Source organism: Engystomops pustulosus, chromosome 1, assembly GCF_040894005.1.
Source record: "Engystomops pustulosus chromosome 1, aEngPut4.maternal, whole genome shotgun sequence".
In the NCBI taxonomy this organism is placed as follows: domain Eukaryota; kingdom Metazoa; phylum Chordata; class Amphibia; order Anura; family Leptodactylidae; genus Engystomops; species Engystomops pustulosus.
Genome location: NC_092411.1, coordinates 144,551,813 through 144,571,962, shown reverse-complemented (window position 1 = coordinate 144,571,962; position 20,150 = coordinate 144,551,813). Strand labels below are relative to the sequence as shown.

General features: G+C 40.2%; 1 protein-coding gene across 1 annotated transcript in view; it reads right to left on the bottom strand.

Moving 5' to 3' along the window:
- The window catches only part of SLC49A3 (solute carrier family 49 member 3), a 36,032-nt gene that overhangs the window by 12,856 nt on the left and 3,026 nt on the right, over positions 1-20,150 (bottom strand). The window contains exons 2-6 of the mRNA XM_072155383.1: positions 12,476-12,634; positions 4,812-5,031; positions 2,715-2,791; positions 2,493-2,630; positions 1,528-1,644 (exon numbers count right to left, since the gene is read on the bottom strand). Coding sequence (XP_072011484.1) covers positions 1,528-1,644; positions 2,493-2,630; positions 2,715-2,791; positions 4,812-5,031; positions 12,476-12,634 — 711 coding nt within the window. The remainder of the gene's footprint in view (positions 1-1,527; positions 1,645-2,492; positions 2,631-2,714; positions 2,792-4,811; positions 5,032-12,475; positions 12,635-20,150) is intronic.

Below are 20,150 nucleotides of genomic sequence, written 5' to 3'. Positions count from 1 at the left end.
TTGTGATGTTTTGTAGTATCCGTGGTGTGTATTATGAGGTTCTGTAGCAGCTGAATTATGTGTTGGGGGGGGGGCTGCGCTTTGAAAAAAAAAAACATCACTAGGCTCTCACAATGGGCCATAACTGTGTCACCAAGGATTTTCAAGAGGTTTTTTGTTCGGTTTAGATCAGGACTCTGGGCCTGACATTTCATTGTTCCAATGTTTCAAGGAACTGCTTTACCGGTTTGCTGTGTGGCTCCAGAAAACTTTCCCCAAACCATTACACTTTTCCACCACCTTTACGTCTTCACACAATTTGGGTGCAGTCTTTTCCCAGAATGAACAGAATATTTCCCATCAGACCCAAATGATTACCAAAATTACTAAATTTATTACTTAAATGAACTGTGGACCACTTCCCTTCTGTCCACACAACATGCTCCTCACTAAAGGTGAGTCTAGACTTTTAATTATTTCTGCCAATGAGAGGTTTAAAACACAAAATTAAATATGTGGGCCTGGATGTGATAGGGTTATTACTGTAATCAAATATATAACAAGGGCCAAAAGGGGCTAACTTAACCCTTTTATCACTAAGACTTAACTTTTATAACATTCTATTAAAATGGATAAAGTGCTCTTTCCCCAACAATGATATAAAACTAGCAGCTGAGAATAGATTTAGGCTTATATATCAAATGTTATAATATGAGAGCAAGGTATAGCTGCTTTTTCTTTTTATCCTGATTATGTATATAACAGCGAGAAGAAGCCTAATGATACCATTTTACTTCAGTAAATTAGTTAATACTAATTATTGGCCATTAATGAAGCAGTCAAGGTCTGAATCAGAGGAGAAACTGCAGCTTACCAACTCCACAGCCCTTCAACTTTTAACTAACCCAAAAGATGGCTGTAAATTGCTTAAATTTACATATGATATCTGGTGTCCATGGTAGAGAAAGTGCTTTATGCAATGCAGAAATAGACTTCTATTACTAAAAAGCCCACTATTGTCCACAATTGAAGGTGAACAATAAAATGGTCACTAATTTTTAAACAAACCATGTCTGAATCAGTATAAATGACTCCAAGAAAGTTTGCAATATATCTTATAAGAGCAAAGTGCTTCATTGTGCACTTGAACTGACAATACTTCATGCAAGTTTGTTAAAATACAAGAGATAAGAGTAAAAAGATCAGCACTCACTTGTTCAAATAAATCGTGGAATTTTCTTTATTTTTTCAGGATAAAAGTTGTACAGTCATATCATCATGAGGATTTACAGTGCCATCTGACGCGTTTCAGACCTATTGCGGTCCTTTGTCAGATGTATCTGTGTCATAGATCTATGACTAAGGAGGTCTGAAACGTGTCAGATAGCACTTTATATCCCCATAGTGGTATGACTCTAGTGCTTTTGAAGAAATAAAGAATATTTTATTTACCCCAGGGCGTCTGGGGTAAAGCTGATTTTTCCCCTGTCTTTTAAGCAGTGAAAAACAAGAGACACTTAAATAATAAGAAATAAGTGTTATGCTTACATTAGAATAGCCATTGAAGCACAAAATTTGTTCAAGGAATGCAGAGAAGGCTGTGAAAATGCCAAGACCACTTCCAAAGCAAATCATTAATATAATGTAAGCTCTATTTTTCATGAGCTGCAAAAGATAAGACAAGTGATTAAAATGCAATATTTACTGTATATGTACTGTGAATGTATTTCAAAGCAGTTATGTAATATGTATTAACTTCTTTCTTATTCCTTATTCTTTCTTATTTGACAGTTTTGTGCAGCTAATTAATTCCTTCAATATGTATCACAAAAGCTAATGGTCATTAACCTACAGGAGTTCAACATTTTTTTGCAAATGATAGCTCACTGACAAATACTTTTCTAATATTTTGTGATGACAATTTTGAGCATCTTATATGAAAACGTTCAGCCTTTTATCTCAGAAAGTGGAGGAAATGGCTTGCCTCCATTCTGTGCACACAGGGGATACTCCTTTTTGAAATGTATATGTGCAACTGCTGTATAGGAAACTCATCCAGAATTAGTGTCCGTCTATTTTTAACGAAACCTGTCATCAGGATAAAACAATTTCACCTAATGAATGGTTCCCATAGACATATTAATACTAATTCTCAATCTACTTTTATCATTATCAAAATCAAGTCGGTGGCAAAGGTACAGAATTGTATAGCAATAGAATGGTCAGTACACAGAGCAGGAGTCAAATACACAAAACAGCAAACAATACATAGCAGAAATAGGTCTGACTAACCAGCACCCTCTGAAGGAACTGGGCAGAATAGGTTTTATAATGTTTTCATAAAAATTAAAACCTCCTGTACAAAAAAGCCCTTAGAAAGCACCATACACAGAAAAAAGAAGGGGAGCAAAAAATGGTAAAACCAAAAAGGGCATCAGTGGGAAGGAGTTAAGAGCTTGTTTTACAAGAGACATACTTTAGATAGAAAAACCGCTTGTGTCTACAGTGCTTACCTGTTTTAAACCAGTGAAGAAGGGCTCAGTGGCAGAATTGACTGCACTGATTGAAGGCGGGGTCAGTGGGGCTTTTTCATTAACCCCTGCTGTGGCTAAAATGCAGGCTATTACAGCAGGGATGCCATAGACACCATGCTGTAAAACAAAAACACATATATGTTAATTTTAGGTGTTGATAATAGATAGCCTAAAAAGATGTAAGCAAATCATTGTACTTACTAATAATGGAATGTATTTTTCTTGAGATGCAATTACTGGAGACAATAAGTTTGCTAAAAATATGCCAAATGGGTTGGCTAGAAAAAAAAACAGGGATTAAAAAAGAAAATTAGACTTCTGCTTATAGATATATACTAGCCCTCAAAAGTTTGGGGTCACTTAGAAATTTCCTTATTTTAAAAAAAGGACATTATTTTTCAATGAAGCTAAAATTAAATGAATTATAAATACCCTATATACATTGTTAATGTGGCAAATGACTATTCTAGCTGCAAACGTTTGGTTTTTAATGCAATATCCACATAGGTCTATATAGGCCCATTTCCAAAAACCACTACTCCAGTGTTTTAATGGTAAATTGTGTTTGCTAACTGTGCAAGAAGGCTAATGGATGTTTAGAAAGTACTAACAAAACCATGTGATAGCACAGCTGAGAAGAGAAGCTATAAAACTGACCTTCATTTGAACTGATTGAGAATCTGGAGAATTACATTTGTTTGTTCTATGAAACTCTCACAATGGCCAGAACTCATGTAAAACTCAACCGTATATTCTAGTTCTTAGAAATGAAGGCTGTTCCATGCAACAATTTGCCAAGAAACTGAAGATTTCCTACAATGGTGTTTATTACCTTCAGAGGAGATCACAAACAGGCTTTAACCAGAGTAGAAAGAAATGGGAGGCACCGCTGCACAACTAAGCAACAAGACAAGTACATTACAGTCTCTAGTTTGAGAAACTGACTAGGTCTTCAACTGGCAGCTTCATTAAATAGTACCCGCAAAAATGCCAGTGTCCACCTCTACAGTGAAGAGGCAACTCCAGGATGCTGGCCTTCAGGGCAGAGTGGCAAAGAAAAAGCCATATCTGAGACTGGCTAATAAAAGGAAACAATAAATGTGGGCAAACAAACACAAACTCTGGTCAGAGGAAGAAAGAAAAAAGTGTTATGGACAAATGAGTCTGCAGATAAATATAAGAACAGTAGAACATTTGAGAGACGCAGAACAACTAAAAAGATGCTGGGAGAGTGCCTGACGCCACCTGTCAAGCACGGTGGAGGTAATGTGATTATCTGGGGCTGCTTTGGTGCTAGGAAAATGGGAGATTTGTAAAGGTTAAAGGGATTATGAATAAGGAAGGCTATCACTCCATTTTGCAACACCATGCATACCCTTTGGACAGAAAAAAAGAGAGGAAAACTGATTGGCTACTGCTTTAATATTAGTGAATCATTGTTTCCCGTATAAACAGATTTTTTTGCACTAATGAAGACAAATGGGAGCAAATAAAGTGTTGTCAAGGTTTGTGCTGTACTCTAGTAGAACTTCTCAGTATGCAAGCATGTGAGAGAATGAAAAAATGGAATCGCACTCGCCTTCTAAAAACTTTGTGCCCGACATAACCCCATTGCAGGGAGGGAGGGAAGGAAATCATGTGCAGGACATCACAAACAGACAAAACGACGGACGTTTCACGCTGAACAGCACTTCTTCTGGTGCACTCGTGTTTTTTCATTCTCTCACAATGCTTGCATACCCTTTGGACAGCCCATGATTAGAACCAATTTCCTCCTAAAACAGGACAATTACCCAAAGCACACCAAATTATGCGTGAACTATTTAGGGACAAATCAGGCAGCTGGTATTCTATAGGCAGTGGAGTGAACAGCTCAGTCACCAGATCTTAACCCCATTGAGCTGTTGTGGGAGCAGCCTGACAGTGTGGTAAGCAAAATGTGCCCATCAAGCCTATCCAACTTGTGGGAGGGGCTTCTGGGAGCATGGGGTTAAATAATTGCAGCAAGGGGAGAATTCTTTAACGAAAGCAAAATTTGCAGTAAATTATTTCAAATTAAAAAAAAATGAAAACTTGTCAATGTCTGGACTTTATTTTCTATTCATTTTGCAACTCATTTGAAATATAAAAGTATGAGTTTTCATGCAAAACAAAAAATTGTCTGGGTGACCCCAAACTTTTGTGCGGTACTGTAGATTTTGTTACAATCACAAGAACACAGAAAAGGATCTAGGTCAAAAAGGGATACCTTTATATAGGATCATATATGATGAAGTGAGTTAAATAAATAATACTTACACATGGATGCAATCATATTTGCTGTGGCACGTTGGTGTTCAGGAAACCACACAGCAGCAAGCTTAGCAGGAACAAAGAGCACAAGAGGCTGGGCCACAGCACAAATACTCTGGCCCACAAATAGGTAAATCAAGTTACTTCTCCCAGAATTTAGAAAATTGATCTCACTGGCAGAACGCACAATGCTGCCAGTCATATTTAACCAGGAACCGATAATTATCTGCAGGGACAAGAATGATATGTTCAAATAAGTTGTCAGAATTTCCCCAAAACATCTTACAAATTTTACCTTTTTCAAAATGACTCAAGTGTTCTAAAGGAACACTAGACATATGTTAAAATTCCCAACCCTTCCTACCTTTTATGTTCTTTTTCCTTATACCTGTTTTTATTTGTATGAAATGTTTCATTGAGGTGCACAATGGAGGAGAGGTGCAGTGCACTCTTTCTCGCACAGCTTCAGTTTCAAGTACCTTCCACTCAGCCATCATGGACGATGCCCAGAGTAGGATCCATTGACACAACATGTATAATGATGTGGTTCATTGGATCATATCTACAGTTGTGGCTGGTGCATTTTTAAGTACACTTATATGTGCAATGGTTAATCAGGAGAATAGGACAAGTGGCTAGTGAACAGCAACCTGCCCCGTGACAGTACTAAAGGCCCGCTAGCGATGTTCTAGGGTCATAATACCATATCAAAGCTGAAGGGCACCTACAACTTTAAGGATGCAGTCTAGTTTTGGCAGCAATTACTGCATTACAAAGCTCAACATGGCAAGGGTGGTGCATGTACTGAAAAGATATTAATAAGGCCTCTAGCCTACAAAAGCTGCAACTTTATTTCTAGATTGATGAATATGTATGTGGGTATATTTATTTAGCATCTAGTCATCATAATTTATTTAAAAAATATGTTTTTAGGGGAACGAAACAACAATAATAAAGTCTTCTTTATTGATATCATAATTCACTTCTTGTATGGCAGTGTGAAGTACACAATAAAAAATTTGTCTGGAGCTACAATTATAAAATATACAGTTTCGATTTGCATACAAATTGAACTTAAGAACAGATCTATGGAACCTATCTTGTGCATAATCGGGGACTGCCTGTATACATAAATGACATGCAATCTTCACAACTGTGTTACGGCTATATACATAGTATTTGCACATGCCCCTTGCAGATAGCACATACAGTATATACACATCAAGACAGTGTGGACATGTCTCCTGAAACGTGGCACCTAGGAACACAATTCCAGTGTCCTCTTAGAGAGGAGAATCTCCTTTTTTGCACCGTTAAAGTAGAGGTAAAAAAAAAAATCAGATTTTTAAATACAGATTTCAATTACTGACTGTAACTTTCACCTAGAAACACAATGCTTAGAACTGTGATTGATTGACACTGTACATATTCTGTTTATGTCATATTTTGGCAAACGTTTATACAATTTTACGACTTCACTGGGACTTCAATTGTCGCCCATGAAATGGTAAGTTAGGGGCCGTGCAGCACCAGGACACTATAGCAGTTGGCCCTCGGGCCACGAGTTTGAGACTGGACAATGGCTGGACATTAAGGCACCAATGACCCTCAGTCACAAAATTACAATTACATGAAAAGAATATCTACATAATATATTAATTTTACACTTAACAGAATAAATAAAAATCTTCTTTTCACACATGACGAGAATGTAGAATCTGACTATAAACTGCTAGTGATCTGCATGTAATACATGCTGCTTTGTTGCAGATTATGGACTGAATATACCTTGAAGGACGTCTATATCAGAATATATTTAAAGATATAGTTGAGGTCATTTCTCACCTCACTAAAATCTTCAACCTCTCTCTCTCTTCTGGTGTTGTTCCACTTCTTTCAAGCATGCGGTTAACCCATTACTAAAGAAAACTTCCCTGGAACCATTCAGTGCTACTAACTACAGACCAGTCTCTAATCTCCTTTTCATCTTCAAACTCCTGGAACATCTGGTCTATTCTTGACCAACCCGCTATCTCTCAGCTAACTCCCTCCTTGACCCCCTACAATCTGGTATCCGTACTCCACTGAAACTGCTCTTTCTAAAGTCTCCAATGATCTCCTTACTGCTAAATCCAAAGGTGACTATTCTCTCCTCAATCTCCTTGATCTCTTGGCAGTGTTTGATACTTTGGACCACCAGCTCCTCCTCAGGATGTTTCGCTCCACTGGCCTAAAGGACACTGCACTCTCTTGGTTCTCTTCCTATCTCTCTGACCACACTTTCAGGGGGAGACTTATCACTGTTTCCACACCATTGATAAGTGAAATTTGCTATTAAAATCACGAAGACGCCAACTCAACCCCATGTGGACCTGGGGTGGGTGTAAAGGGCCGCGGCGGCCGGTGGAGGAGGCAGGCATGGCCTGTGCCTGCTTTTTTTTAGCAAAAGCAGCAAACAAAAGTTTGCCGGTTTTTACGAAAGACTCACCGGCAGCGCCGCTCGCCTGCCAGATATATCAAGAAGCTTCAAGCCTCTTGACGTATTCAGTACGACTTGCGGGAAGTGGCCACTATCATACGCCGGCACATGGATGCTGGGGTATGATAAATCTCCCCCTCAGTGTCTCTTTTTCTGTGTCTCTCTATTCTCCTAGGGGGCTGGCTGTATACTACTAGGGGCTGGCTGGCTGTATACTACTAGGGGCTGGATGTATACTACTGGGGGCTAGCTGGCTGTATACTACTGGGGGCTTGCTGTATACTACATGGGGCTGCGTGGCTCTATACTACTAGGGGGTGGCTATATACTACATGGGGGCAGGCTGGCTATATACTACTGGAAGCTGGCTGACTATATACTACTGGGGGCTTGCTGGCTATATACTGGGATGGGGCGGTGACCAGTGCATTTCCCACCTTCGGCTTATACTCGAGTCAATAGTTTTTCCCAGTTTTTTGGTGGTAAAATTAGGGGTCTCAGCTTATACTCGGGTTGGCTTATACTACTCGTATATATATATACGGTAATTGGTCTTATACTCACTAAGCTCTCTCATCTACAATCTATTCTTAATGCAGCAGCCAGACCAAATGCTACATGGATGCCGCCAGTCTATGCCAGCCACTGCACTGGTTGTCCGTTTCCTTCAAAATACAGGTTAAAATAATCACCATCATCCACAAAGCTCTGCATAATGTTGCACCTCCCTTCCTCTCCTCTCATCTCAGTCTATTGCGCATCCCTGCCAGTGATCTTAGATTAACCTCTTAGCGCGGAGATGCTACTACTGTATGAAATGGGTGAGCCCTAGTCTAATACTAATAGCCGCAATTGGTTGCATTAACTTTTTGATTGCCGCCGGCTGCATTTAAAAGGCAGTGGTGTGGCAGTGGCGCCGGCATCTTTGTTGAGATCGTGCCATGACCGCCTTAGGTCTTAGTAGGACCCAAGGCTGCTTGGCTTCTACAGATTCACATTGTGATGAATCCTTTCTAAAAACGCCATATATTGCATTACAGTAGTATTGCAATATATAGGAGCAACAATCAGACCATCTTGGGTTAAAATACCGTAGTAGGTCTAAAAAAATTGTAAAATAAATAAATAACAAAAAACCTAAAAATTCAAATCGCCCACTTTCCCTATAACTCATTTAAAACTAAACTGTAAAAATCACAAACATGTTAGGTATTGCCGAGTCCCAAAATGCCCGATCTATCAAAATATAAAAACTATGCTCGTCGGTAAACCCCATTACGTATAATTCCGCTCAAGTATCCTGAACGCCACTTTTATGCCATTTCACATCACATTAAAAGTTTACCTTATATACTCGAATATAAGACGAGGTTTTCAGCACAATTTTTGTGGTGAACAACTGTGACACGACAATTGTGCGCTGGTCGTGTGTACAGAGCTGCGTGGACCTGGAGCCGGCACCCGCAAACAAGAAGATAGCAGAGGAGCTGCCTGAATGGTAAGTACTCAGTTAATTTATTTATGTACTGGCCAAACTGTGGGCTGGCTGGCTATATACCATAATAAAGGAAGCTGGTTGGCTGTATAATACAGGGGGGCTGGCTATATACTACTGGGGGTTGGCTGGCAATATACTGGTGGGCAGGGCCAGCTGGCTATATACTGGGGAGGCTGTGACCAATGCATTTCCCACCCTAGGCTTCTACTCCAGTCAATAGGTTTTCACAGTTTTTGGTGGTAAAATTAGGTACGTCGGCTTGTACTGAGGTATATACGGTAATAAAATGTGATAAAAGGGTCACGCAGTCTTGAAAAAGGTAGCAATGAAAACATCGGCTTATCTCACAAAAAATGACACCTTACACAGCTCTATATACTGAAGTATAAGAAAGTTACTGGCGTCAGAAGATGGTGAAACAATTCTTTTTGTGCACATTTTCATTTTTTAAAATGTATTAACTCCTTGTCCGAGAGTTATGAAAAAAAAACAAAAGGTGGCCGGGAGGGTGCTGCTTAAAAAAATAAAGATGCACCTTCCGACGGCCTCCGCGCTTCTGTCGCTCATGTGAACAAACATGGCCGCCGGAGCAATGCTGGATTCAGGTTCCTCGCCCACTCATCCCTATTCATAGCACTGTGTATGCGGGTTGTCAGGTCCAGCTGGAAGCTGAATCCATGTTTACATGACGCGCGGACCGTAGCGACGCGCAGGGTTCGGCTATCAGTCACAGCCGGCACCCCGTGTATCCCGATGCCAGTTCGGCTCAGATTTTGAGCTGGACCGGCATCAGCTCAGCGTCCGATATATCGGACACTGAGTGCCAAGAGGTTAAAACACAATAAAACCTATATAAATTTGGTATCATCGTTATTGTACCGAACCAAAGAATAAAGTAGATGTATCATTTGGAGTGCACAGAAAGTAGTAAAAACTGCCCACAAAAATGGATGAAAATGTTTCACCAATTTTACCACATTTAAAAATTTTTTACAGCTTCCCATTACACGGCATGGAATAATAAATAACGTCACTGAGAGGTAAAATGTATTACAAAGAAAATAAGCCATAACAGCTCTGTACACAGAAAATGAAAAAGTGCTAGATTTTTGAATGAGGGGAGCAAAAAATAAACCTAAGGCCCCTTTCACACGCATTTTCTGCGCGTGCTTTTGACGCGCAGAACTTGCATTGCACTCTGACCCATTGTAAGCAATGGGTCTTTTCAGACTTGCATTTTTTTTTCACGTGCACACACGCGGTTTTTTTAACACGCGTTTAAATCTCGACATGCTCTACATTTGCAAGTCACACGCGTGAAAAACGCACCATACAAGTCTATGGAGATGCATCAAAAACGCATCGCACTCTGAGACACACGCAAGTGCAATGCAAGTGCAATGCGTTTTTCACGCATCAATTGCCATAGAAAAGATAGAGCTCAGCCCGGAGTCCAAAAACGCATTGAAATTGCATTGCAATTGCATTGAAAACGCGCATGAAAAACTGAGACACTGAACAAACTCTGACTGAAAACTGATTGCACTCTGGTGCAAAATGTGCGTTTTTCACTGACCAAACCCTGATCGCACCCTGATCAGACTCTGACATGATCTGCAACGCAAGTGTGGAAGGGGCCTAAGACTCCAGACTGTCATGGCACCGATTGGCGCTCCTCAATGACGTCACATGGAGTGACCATCGCAAACAAGATGGCGGTGTGTCTTTTAAATTGGCTAAAGTATTAAGTATTAGCAGTGGGTGTTTGCTACAATATACAGCAAGCCCCATGTCTGTATGACGAGGGCTCACCCCATGAGCACACTTCATACAGCATTAGCAGCTCCACGCTGTACTGTTACGGCTCAGAGCGCTAAGAGATTAACCCATTTTTTACTCCAGAATTGTGGCACAGGCTGCCAAAAAGGTGATACATATCCATAGAGGGCACTGCAGCCTCGTATTATCTACCTGGGAATGGTAAAGTAATGCATGTTTCCCATTTCTATTATCTCATTGTGTAACCTTTGTTTACCTCTTAAGTAGCAACGTACTTTCACACCCATGCAATATGTATATTTTTCTCTTCATTGAAAGGAAGTCTGTGATATTGTATGTGATTCTGTTTTCACAAAATTCTGTCAAGTGTCCCATTTCTAACACATTTCTAAAGTGTTGTAAATGAAAACTTTTTCTGAATAAACACAACAAACCACTGCTCTATCTCTTCTTTGATATGTGGTCTAGCTGGACTTTCATCAATAGCATGCACATTCTTTTCAACAAATATCTATGGGTGAGCATTATTCATGCTTGTTCATGCCACTGATGATATGAAAAAAAAATGGCAACAAATGATTCAAATTGGTATTTTTGGCTTCCCAAAAATGAGTGATTGTAGCCATGTGGTTATTAGCAGCGTTGCTCCAGTCCTATCCTAATAAAATTAAAGGGCATCTATCACCAGATTACTGTTGGTAGAGTGTCCTAATTAAGCTGCTTCTTCAGTCTACAGCAGGTAGATGCGCTCAGGCAGACGGCGCCCGAGCACCTCTCGGCTTCCCCAGCTTTTAATTTATGCCCACCGTCGCTGCAAGCCACCTCCTGCTCTCGGCTGGGGAACTAGGAGAGAGCCCACGCCCCTCCATGCCCTGGCTCTGACGTCACCGGTTGGATCAAGGTGTAAGTAACTGTTTAGTATAAAATGCATGAAAAATTTCACCCATAAAAGAAACAGGGAACAAACAGTTGCAAAAAAAAGAGTAATGATTTACCAAAGGGAAATCAGTCCTAAAATAAATCTAAGTGGCAGAAAAGTTTTGGATAAAAACACACTAATCCTGCCTAAAAATGAATCACCCAGTAGTCTTTACTTGTCTCCAGAAGTAAAGAGAGTTAAGTTATCACAATCTGTCTACAATATACATAGTGTAACACTGACAAACTGCTTTCTATATAGCAATGGGTAGAAGAAGCTTCTCACTTCATGAGTGAACTTATTGCCGAGGGGGAAAAGTGTACTCAACCACAGCCAAAAAAAGCATGTTAACTCCACCTTCCCTTGATATGGAGTATGAGCAGAAAATGGGGTTCATTTATTTCACAAAGGAGATCAAAACTCCATTCACATGTAAGAGATTAAACATACTGCACATTAAATTTGATCATTTTAGGTCAAATTTAGGTGGTAATTCGCAAGGGCTCTCAAATCTTTAACAGCTGCAAATGGATTATAGCTATATCATTATCCATTTACTTATTCTAACTGTGAATTTGCAATTTGTATACATCAGTAATATATCACAAATATGCATTGTGTATTTTGCCACCTTGTGTCAAAAATGTGTATTGCATGTTCCCAGCAAATATGGATGTCAAAGGGAACCTGTGACCAGATTTTACCTCATTAAACTACTTTGCTGGTTCGGTCGCCTGGACTTCATTCCCCCACCCACCCCAGTAAATGTTGCTGCCAATATTTAAATGCGTTTATATGCGTGCACGCAGCCATTTTCAAGCCCCCATCGCTGTCATTTCGGGGAGGATTGGCGCTCCACAATGACATAACACGGAGTGCTCATTCTCCCTAAAATGGCAGCACACAACTCACCAGATCTATTTAAATATCATATAATGTATCTATTACTCTTTGATACTGATAGAAAATTAGAAAAATTATTTTATTGAACTTACGGCATAGTTCAAGCCGAGTGTGTCCAGCAGCCAGGATGCCAGAAAACCAATTGGTATTGATATTACAAGATACACAAGGGACAAGTAATTGACAACATCTAGAGAGCACTTCAAGTGTGTGGCAGTCACATCAGCTACTGGAGCAAAGCTGATCCATAACTGAAACATAAAAAGAAAGGTTTTGATAGGTTTAGTAGTATAAATGTTTCCAAAGTAAAGGAAAAATCATGAAAAACAACGATCTACAAATATTTACAATCCAGCATGAGATTGACTTTCCGCCAACTTCTTAGACATGCCTAGTTTATAGAAGGATCTTATTACTTATCCAATCGAAGCAGCATGTTGTTGTATGATTATGTATGAACATTTGTGTCTCTGAAATTAAAATTTTAACGCTGGACAGTGAGGAGAGTTAGTGCTTAAAGGAAAACCTGTCAACAGAAACTTCCCTAACAAACTCTTACCAGTATATTGGTGCACATTTACTTATCCGTCTGGAGGGGTTCACAGAAATTGCATTGTCCGACAATCATGTACTCTGCGGCGATTCACTAAGATCGTACGCCTGATAACGGGCATGTGATGCTTCCCTGCTCAGGTCTGCCCGGGTTCACCTTATTCCTGGTGCATGTAAGTGCATTGTCTTGTGACACAATTTGAAAGTTAAATCCCGTGCTCAATCCGAATCAGTTGCATTGTCCGACCGCCCGCCCACCCCCCATTTCTGTTGCATGAAAGCCAGTGCAGCTGCGCCAAAATCCAATTGTGTGCAACACAATCCCCTGTTAAATATCTGTCACGGCCGTGCAAATTCTTTACTGACCCAGTGTGGTGCCATCATCCAGAAAATCTACTTTGAAGTGAAATGTAAAATGGTTGTATAAAGTCAGAGAGGCACAGAGTTTAGCAGTGAAGTCAGAAAGTCTCCTGAGCTGTGATTGACATCATGCACTGGACCTCGGGAGAGACGGTTACTGATGTTCATTGATGCAAGTTAAAGCAAAGTAGAAATTCTGAAATGGGGAGAACTTGACTTCCCTCTGTCATGCCCTTAGCACCCTTCCATAGTGAATGGGGATTTGCAATGGCAGAACCATGCACTTTTGTTCTGTGCTGTTTTTAATCATTCTTAAAACAATCAAAATGTTAATTGTGAATGTGAACAAAGCCTTACATAATGATGATACCTCTTACCTCTGGATGCAGTCTTTTTGAGATTACTTATGTTTCTTCATCAGACATGACAAATGTGTACACAAAAGAACAATGGAGAGGTGTCATAAAATAAAAACTAAATAACAGAATTAGCTAAGAACAAAGTCCTTAATGTGCTTACAGATAAGCTGTGTGAAAGTTTCATTGTCTTTTTCATGTGACCCCAGATAACCTCAGTCCTATTTGATGTTTTTCAAAAAGAGTCATAGGGGAGATTTATTAGGGCTTGTATGCCAGCCACGAATAATCGCAATTTTTTGCGAACTCCCTAGTTATAGGCTTAGTCTGTTCAGGCATAGGTTATAGCGCAATTCTACGCCAGGCAGGACTTTGTGTACAATTGTAGGAGCATCCTGATGTATCCTATGCAGTGGAAGGTGACCAGTTTAAATCATTCGGTAATGCACAATAAGCAGGCGTATGATAATTTCCCCCACTAACTTGTATTACCAGACTCTTGTCTCTTTGGAACCCAAAATTGCCCATGCATCATGATGCATATTTACATTAGTAGCGGTTGATTAAAAAAGATATTACAATACTGTTGTGGTACAGTATATTGTATTAGCGATCAGACCCCCATAGGGACCAGAAAATAATTTTTAAAAGTACAAAAATGATTTTAATATATAAAAAAAATGTTTACAAAAAAAAAATAATACAATTTCCTTGAATGCATACATAAACAAATAAAAGCATAAGATATAAGGAATCCTTGCATCACGCATGCACAGAACGCCAGCTTTGAAGAGGGGACCGTGGACATCGATAAAGGAGGTGCCGGTAGGAGGGATCACACAGGTTACTGGGACGTGGAGTAGCCTTTGCGACTGCTCCCTCATGAGGCTACTCCATGCCCCAGTAGCCTTTGATGATAATTTGCATAAAGATAAAATTATCTTTTTTTCTGTTTCTACTAAATTAAAAGATTAGCCAGGGACACTATAGGGATACAGCAGAGAGTAACAAACTACCCTCGGATCTACCTTATTAGGTAGATCCCTAATAGTAGGTTTCCTATAAGAGAACCTGTCACATATACATATACAGCTAGTGACAGGTTCCTGTAGAGCCCTATTAACTAACTGACACCCTTCTTTTAGCAAAAAATGTTTTCCCTTACATCCCCAAAAATCAACTTTATCTTACATTACCTGGCATCAGAGAAGGCTTGTTCTGCTCAGCCGACCCTCAAGTCTACTCCTCCCCATATCTTATTATGACTCTTATTAGCATGCCATGTTACATAGTTTAAATGGTTGAAAAAAGACATAGAGTTTAACCAGGGTAACATAATCGCAGGTCCTTTAGTCTCTAAACATTAGTAAACTGTACACCATGTATGTATCTGATCACGTGAAATCACAGCAGCCTCCATGGACATCTGCTCGTCTCCATCCTCCATGGACTTCTACTCCTCCCCATCCTCCATGGAGGCTCAAGTATTTTTATGTCATCAGATGTAGGAGGGCCTTAGATTATGTCATACCTGGTCACTTGACTTTAAGTGCCCAAAAAGCTCTCTTTCAATGTTCCATACATCAGAGTACCATAGCCCTGAGACCTGTCAATCAGGAACAAGGAGACAGGGAGATGCAAGTAACTCATGAATATGCGTGACCAGGACCACATGTGCCATGTGGCGAGATGAAAATATTGCCTCAGGCGTTAGCTAAATAAATTGCGCCTGTCTCTTTAAGACACAGGCGCAATTCATATGCGGAGCGACGCAGTGCCTATCCGGCTGCTGGCGTCGCTCCGTTCTAAGCAGTGACACAGGCGTCATGACGTCACGCCGCCTGTGTCACTGTGTGGAGCCGCGGCTCACAGAAGAGCAGCGGGAAGACCGGAGCCGCGCGCCGAGGGAGCAGCTGCCTGCAGGTGAGTATGATTTTTATTATTTTTCATGTAATTTCATTAATTCTATGTGGCTAAACAGTGGGAGTAAGGAGGTGTTGTGTTATACTGGGGGGAGGGGGGTTACTGTATATACTATATGTGTCCATGATTGCTTTATACTGGGGGGGAGGGGGTACTGTATATACTATATGTGGCCATGATTGTTTTATACTGGGGGGAGGTGGTACTGTATATACTATATGTGGCCATGATTGTTTTATACTGGGGGGGAGGGGGTACTGTATATACTATATGTGGCCATAATTGTTTTATACTGGGGGGGTGGGGGTGCGGTATATATTATATGTGGCCATAATTGTTTTATACTGGGGGTGGGGTGCTGTATATATTATATGGGGCTATATTGTTATATACTGGGGGGGTGTTGTATATATTATATGGGGCTGTAATTGTTTTATACTGGGGGGTGTTGTATATTGTTTTATACTGGGGGGGGGGTTGTATATCTTATATGGTTCTATATTGTTTTATACTGGGGGTGGCGATGCGGTATATATTATATGGGGCTATAATTGTTTTATACTGGGGGGTGGGGGTGCTGTATATATTATATGGGGCTATAATTGTTTTATACTGGGGGGGTGCAGTATATATTATATGGGGCTAGAATCATTTATACTGGGGCAGGCGGTTGCTGTATATATTATATGGGGCCAGAATAATTTTATACTGGGGGGCTGTATATATTATATGAGGCCAGATCTTCTTTTCCTGGGGGGGTGTTATATATTTATATGGGGCCAGATTTCAGCTGGGGGGTATACAGTATATTACTAAGCTGGGGCTGTGTATGGGATACAATATATTACTAAGCTGGGAGGGGGCTGTATATGGGATACTGTATATTACTAAGCTGGGGCTGTGTATGGGATACAATATATCACTAAGCTGGGGGGCTGTATATGGGATACAGTATATTACTAAGCTGGGGGGATGTATATGGGGTACAGTATATTACTAAGCTGGGAGGTCTGTATATGGGGTACAGTATATTACTAAGCTGGGGGATGTATATGGGATACAATATATTACTAAGCTGGGAGGTCTGTATATGGGGTACAGTATATTACTAAGCTGGGGGATGTATATGGGATACAATATATTACTAAGCTGGGAGGTCTGTATATGGGGTACAGTATATTACTAAGCTGGGGGGCTGTATATGGGATACAATATATTACTAAGCTGGGAGGCTGTATATGGGGTACAGTATATTACTAAGCTGGGGGGCTGTATATGGGATACAGTATATTACTAAGCTGGGGGGATGTATATGGGGTACAGTATATTACTAAGCTGGGAGGTCTGTATATGGGGTACAGTATATTACTAAGCTGGGGGATGTATATGGGATACAATATATTACTAAGCTGGGAGGTCTGTATATGGGGTACAGTATATTACTAAGCTGGGGGATGTATATGGGATACAATATATTACTAAGCTGGGAGGTCTGTATATGGGGTACAGTATATTACTAAGCTGGGGGGCTGTATATGGGATACAATATATTACTAAGCTGGGAGGCTGTATATGGGGTACAGTATATTAATAAGCTGGGGGGATGTATATGGGGTACAGTATATTACTAAGCTGGGAGGTCTGTATATGGGGTACATTATATTACTAAGCTGGGGGGATGTATATGGAATACAGTATATTACTAAGCTGGGAGGCTGTATATGGGGTACAGTATATTACTAAGCTGGGGCTGTGTATAGGATACAGTATATTACTAAGCTGGGAGGCTGTATATGGGGTACAGTATATTACTAAGCTGGGGGGATGTATATGGGATACAGTATATTACTAAGCTGGGGGGATGTATATGGGATACAGTATATTACTAAGCTGGGGGCTGTATATGGAATACAGTATATTACTAAGCTGGGGGGGGCTGTATATGGGATACAGTATATTACTAAGATGGGGGGCTGTATATGGGGTACAGTATATTACTAAGCTGGGAGGCTGTATATGGGGTACAGTATATTACTAAGCTGGAGGGCTGTATATGGGATACAGTATATTACTAAGATGGGGGGCTGTATATGGGGTACAGTATATTACTAAGCTGGGAGGCTGTATATGGGGTACAGTATATCACTAAGCTGGGAGGCTGTATATGGGATACAGTATATTACTATGCTGAGAGGGCTGTATATGGGGTACAGTATATTACTAAGCTGGGAGGCTGTATATGGGGTACAGTATATTACTAAGCTGGGGGGCTGTATATGGGGTACAGTATATCACTAAGCTGGGAGGCTGTATATGGGGTAGAGTATATTACTAAGCTGGGGGGCAGTATATGGGGTACAGTTTATTACTAAGCTGGGGCTGTATATGCGGTACAGTATATTACTAAGCTGGGAGGCTGTATATGGGGTACAGTATATTACTAAGCTGGAGGGCTGTATATGGGATACAGTATATTACTAAGATGGGGGGCTGTATATGGGGTACAGTATATTACTAAGCTGGGAGGCTGTATATGGGGTACAGTATATCACTAAGCTGGGAGGCTGTATATGGGATACAGTATATTACTATGCTGAGAGGGCTGTATATGGGGTACAGTATATTACTAAGCTGGGAGGCTGTATATGGGGTACAGTATATTACTAAGCTGGGGGGCTGTATATGGGGTACAGTATATCACTAAGCTGGGAGGCTGTATATGGGGTAGAGTATATTACTAAGCTGGGGGGCAGTATATGGGGTACAGTTTATTACTAAGCTGGGGCTGTATATGCGGTACAGTATATTACTAAGCTGGGAGGCTGTGTATGGGATACAGTATACAGGCGGTCCCCTACTTAAGGACACCCGACTTACAGACAACTCATAGTTACAGACGGACCCCTCTGCCCACTGTGACCTCTGGTGAAGCTCTCTGGATGCTTTACTATAGTCCCAGACTGCAATGATCAGCTGTAAGATGCCTGTAATAAAGCTTTATTGATAATTCTTGGTCCAATTACACCAAAAATGTTGAAACTCCAATTGTCACTGGGGCAAAAGAAAAAAAATTGTCTAGAACTTCCATTATAAAATATACAGTTTCGACTTACATACAAATTCAACTTAAGAACAAACCTCCAGACCCTATCTTGTATGTAACCCGGGGACTGCCTGTATTACTAAGCTGGGAGGGGGCTGTATATGTTGGACAAGATTTTATTTAAGCTGTAGGGAATCTGTATATGGGAGTTGTATATAATTTAATTGGGGGGGGGGGTGCTGAATAATGAGGCCTTTAAATATATGAGGCCAGGGCTATATAAAAATAAATTATATATATACAGGTGGTCCCCTACTTAAAAACACCTGACTTACATACGACCCCTAGTTACAAACCGGCCTCTGGATCTTAGTAATTTGCTGCACTTTAGTCCTATGCTACAATAAACAGCTATAACAGTTATCACACGTGTCTGTAATTAAGATTTATTGTTAATTCTGGTTTTTATGACAACCCAACATTTTTAAAATCCAATTGTCACAGAGACCAAAAAATTTTTGACTGGGGTTACAATAATAAAGTATACAGTTCTGACTTACATACAAACTCAACTTAAGAACAAACCTACAGAACCCATCTTGTACGTAACCCGGGGACTGCCTGTATATTTATAGTATATATTCATTAGGGGGTTCTATATATTTACATTGGTCAGGGGAGTACTTTATGTAAAATCATTTAACATAATAACAGGGTGGGATATATTAGTTATATATCATACCATAGATTACTTTGCATCATGTAAACCAAATGTTGGGGGGGTCTGTATTAATAAATTAGGGGTGTTGTATATTGATTGGTGGCTGTGCATGCTATAATTCCAGTAGAATATATATATAATGAAGAGATGTTTTGTATGTGGGGAGAGTGTGGTCAGTTGTGTTGTGAGGGATATATATTATTTAGGAGCGCAGTGTTGTTATCCAGGAGACTTTATACTGTAAGTGACTTTGGTATTTTTAGGGACCCCGGGTGGAGATGTGCTGCACGGAGCTGAAGACATCCGGCCGTGAATTCACCTTTGATACTTCATGGATTGGAGAACCCGGAATAAAGTCCTCCTGATGGAAGAGATTGTCATCTATAAGGTACTAGATGCCACTAATAACTCCAAGAACCTGTAGTCAGTCACACAGTGTCAGGGAGCTGCCTGTGGGGATGTTAATTGTTAGTAAAGTTTTCAGCATTTACTTAACAGGGAGCGGGGGGCAACATTTTAATATTCGCCTCAGGCAGCAAATATGCTAGAATCGGCCCTGTGCGTGACTCAATGTTTACAAATAGATTTTGTAATATTGTAGCCATGGAAATGAACCATTTTAGGAATAAGAGCAATGCATCTTAAACATAGTTTTTAATGAAGTCTTTATTTTGGGTGGGTTAAGTTATCTAGACTGTCTTATTTTATTTGTAGACTTCTCCCTAGATTAGCATCGATGACCCAGGTCATCATTATTCATGACTTATGTGTAGAATTGCTCAGCAATTTTAGATCTATAGAGGTGTGGCATC